This window comes from Sinocyclocheilus grahami, unplaced genomic scaffold (assembly GCF_001515645.1).
Source record: "Sinocyclocheilus grahami isolate Dianchi unplaced genomic scaffold, SAMN03320097.WGS_v1.1 scaffold1521.1, whole genome shotgun sequence".
Classification (NCBI taxonomy): Eukaryota; Metazoa; Chordata; class Actinopteri; order Cypriniformes; family Cyprinidae; genus Sinocyclocheilus; species Sinocyclocheilus grahami.
The window spans coordinates 52885-55651 of record NW_015506700.1 but is presented as its reverse complement, the minus strand read 5'-3'; the positions used below and the strand labels follow the sequence as shown (position 1 = coordinate 55651).

The 2767-nt window shown below is 32.4% G+C and overlaps 1 protein-coding gene across 1 annotated transcript in view; it reads left to right on the top strand.

Annotated features, from left to right (window-relative positions):
• The window catches only part of LOC107570922 (rap guanine nucleotide exchange factor 5), a 47134-nt gene that overhangs the window by 26170 nt on the left and 18197 nt on the right, over nucleotides 1-2767 (top strand). Inside the window, exons 8-9 of the mRNA XM_016257205.1 lie at nucleotides 482-530; nucleotides 613-689. Coding sequence (XP_016112691.1) covers nucleotides 482-530; nucleotides 613-689 — 126 coding nt within the window. The remainder of the gene's footprint in view (nucleotides 1-481; nucleotides 531-612; nucleotides 690-2767) is intronic.

Below are 2767 nucleotides of genomic sequence, written 5' to 3'. Positions count from 1 at the left end.
GACAATCGCATTCGATTAATCGTGCAGCCCAAGTCTTACTGATCCCAAACTTTTGAGCGGTAAGTCAAGTCAAGTCACCTTTATTTATATAGCGCTTTTAACAATACAGATTGTGTCAAAGCAACTGAACAGCATTAATTAGGAAAATAGTGTCAATAATGCAAAATGACAATAGTAAACACAAATTTTTCAGTTAAAGACAGTTCATCATTGAATTCAGTGATGTAATCATCCAGCTCAGTTTAAATACTATCTTTGCGGTAGTGGTAGTGTAGGTTAAATGCCTAACTGGTAGCCGTGTCACCAAACTGAGTTGATTCCCTCTTGACTGAGTGTTGAATCAGTGTTAATATCCACACAGCTGTCCTCCTCCAGTATCCCATGAGTTCATTCACAGCTCTTCTCTCTTGTGCTCTTGTGTTTGTAACTGCTGTGCTTTAACCAGATTACATTCTAAAACTGTGTTTTGTTTTTACCATAGGTGCAGAATGAACTTGCTGCTGCTCTCGCAAGAAAAGCCAAGAAGTCGAGTAAGATGCTTTTATATTTATTGGAGTCATATTAAACTATTTTTGACCACTTAGTCAAGTTTTTTGCAAATATTTTCTCCAGTGTCAGAAGATGAAAGTTCAGAGGCATCAGACGTTTCTCCACAAGAACCACCGAAGCCCACTGAAGACAAAAGCAAGGTAAACACTCACTCACACACTCACTCACTCACTCACACACACACACACACACACACACACTCACTCATTCTCTCACACACACACACACACACACACACACTCACAATCTGACTTCTTCTTTAAGCTGCGCTCCATATATTAATTCCTCCTTAAAATATTTTTCCCCTACAGAAATAAGTATTATTTTAAAAAATGCATTTAAAATGATGATAAAATTAACCTTATAAAGCTGATTTATTTATTTTTGTTTATTTCTTTGTTTTATATATTTATTTTACCTTTATTTTAAAGATTTATTTTGTCAATTTCAGTGTAGTCCAAAATAAATCTTTAAAATACATTTATAAAAGTTTATTTATTTATTTGTTTGTTCGTTTTAAAGGTTTATTTGGGCAATTTTGCCTTTATTTATCTAAAATAATTTTAGCCCAAAATAAATGTTTAAAATAAATAAATATATATATATATTTATTTATATGCTTGTTTGTTTTATTTTAAAGATTTTTTTGTCATATAGCCAAAACAAATCTTTAAAATAAATGTTTTCAAAAAATATTCAGATAAAATATATTTAGCCCAAAATAAATCTTTAAAATAAACAAATTAATAGATTTATTAATTCATTCATTTATTCAAAAGATTTATTTTGGCCTTTGTTTGGATCAGAATTTAGCCCAAAATAGATCTTTAAAATCATTTAAAAAAATTTACTTATTTATTTCAAAGGTTTATTTTGGCCATTTTGCCTTTATTTAAATAAAACTAATTTAGCTCAAAATAAAACTTTAAAATCAATGTGTTTGTTTAACAAATACATTTGTTTATTTATTTTAAAGATTTATTTTGACCTTTATTTAGATAAAATAAACTTTTAAATAAATAAATCCGCTATATTAGGTTACTTTTATCATCACTTTAAATATATTTTTCTTTAGCTTTTAGTCTTCTTATATTGTTACTTTAAACATATATATCATTGTCATTATTAGGATTCTGTTCGATGCGCTAATGATGCAGAAATTGTCCTCAGCAGCTTTAACTACAGTGTTTTTACCGTGCACCACCAATCGTTTCACTTCCGTAAAGTCTTGGTTATATTCTGACATTTTTGCATTTTAGAATTAAAAGAACGACGATAAGGTGACTGTGAATTACATTTGTTTGTTTGGTTACTGTTATTCAGCATGCTTCAGTTTAACATGCTAGCATATACAGTGCTGCAGGCAGTAAGCAAGCCAACATACATGATACAGCGCGCCGAAATTCAGCAGGCAGATCAATGCACAGCAATGTTAATAATGTAATACATTTTCTCATTAAAAAATACATAAGGGAAATTGTGCAGTCAGACGGTCATTATCGCAAAATAAACCCTGACGTGAAGTGTCTACTTGGCAAATGAATGGACATGAAATATTGATCTTGACTTTAATTTGACATGTTTTAATTTTAATCAGCATATTAGAATGATTTCTGAAGATCGTGTGACACTGAAGACTGGAGTAATGATGCTGAAAATTCAGCTGCACATCACAGAAATACATTACATTTTACAATATATTCAGGTAGAAAATAGCTATTCTGAATCGTAATAATATTTCCTAATTTTACTGTTTTTACTATATTTTTAATCAAATAACTGCAGCCTTGGTGAGCAGAAGAGTCTTCTTTCAAAAACGTATTCTCGGTGATTCACAGAGAGCGAGAACATCTTAATTCACTGTGAACTTGCTTTTCATGAGGTGACATGCTTGTGTAGACGTTTGCCAGCGTATTTGAAAGAACACGAGGTTACATGTGCAGTCATGTTTATAGCATAAATCGTGTGTGTGTGTGTGTGTGTGTGTGTGAGTGTTAGAGAGGGGCTTCCTCTGGATCTGAATGATTGATGGTCTGATCTCAGAGGCAACACAGACCCAGAATAACACACTAATGGTCTTGTGTAGCTGTTGTTGTCCAGCAGGAAGTTTGCATCACCATATCAAGCTAATGAAGTTCACAGGGACTCACTGTGTGTGTGTGTGTGTGTGTGTGTGTGTGTGTGTGTGTGTGTGTATCTGTGTGAGTGGGTGTGAAGG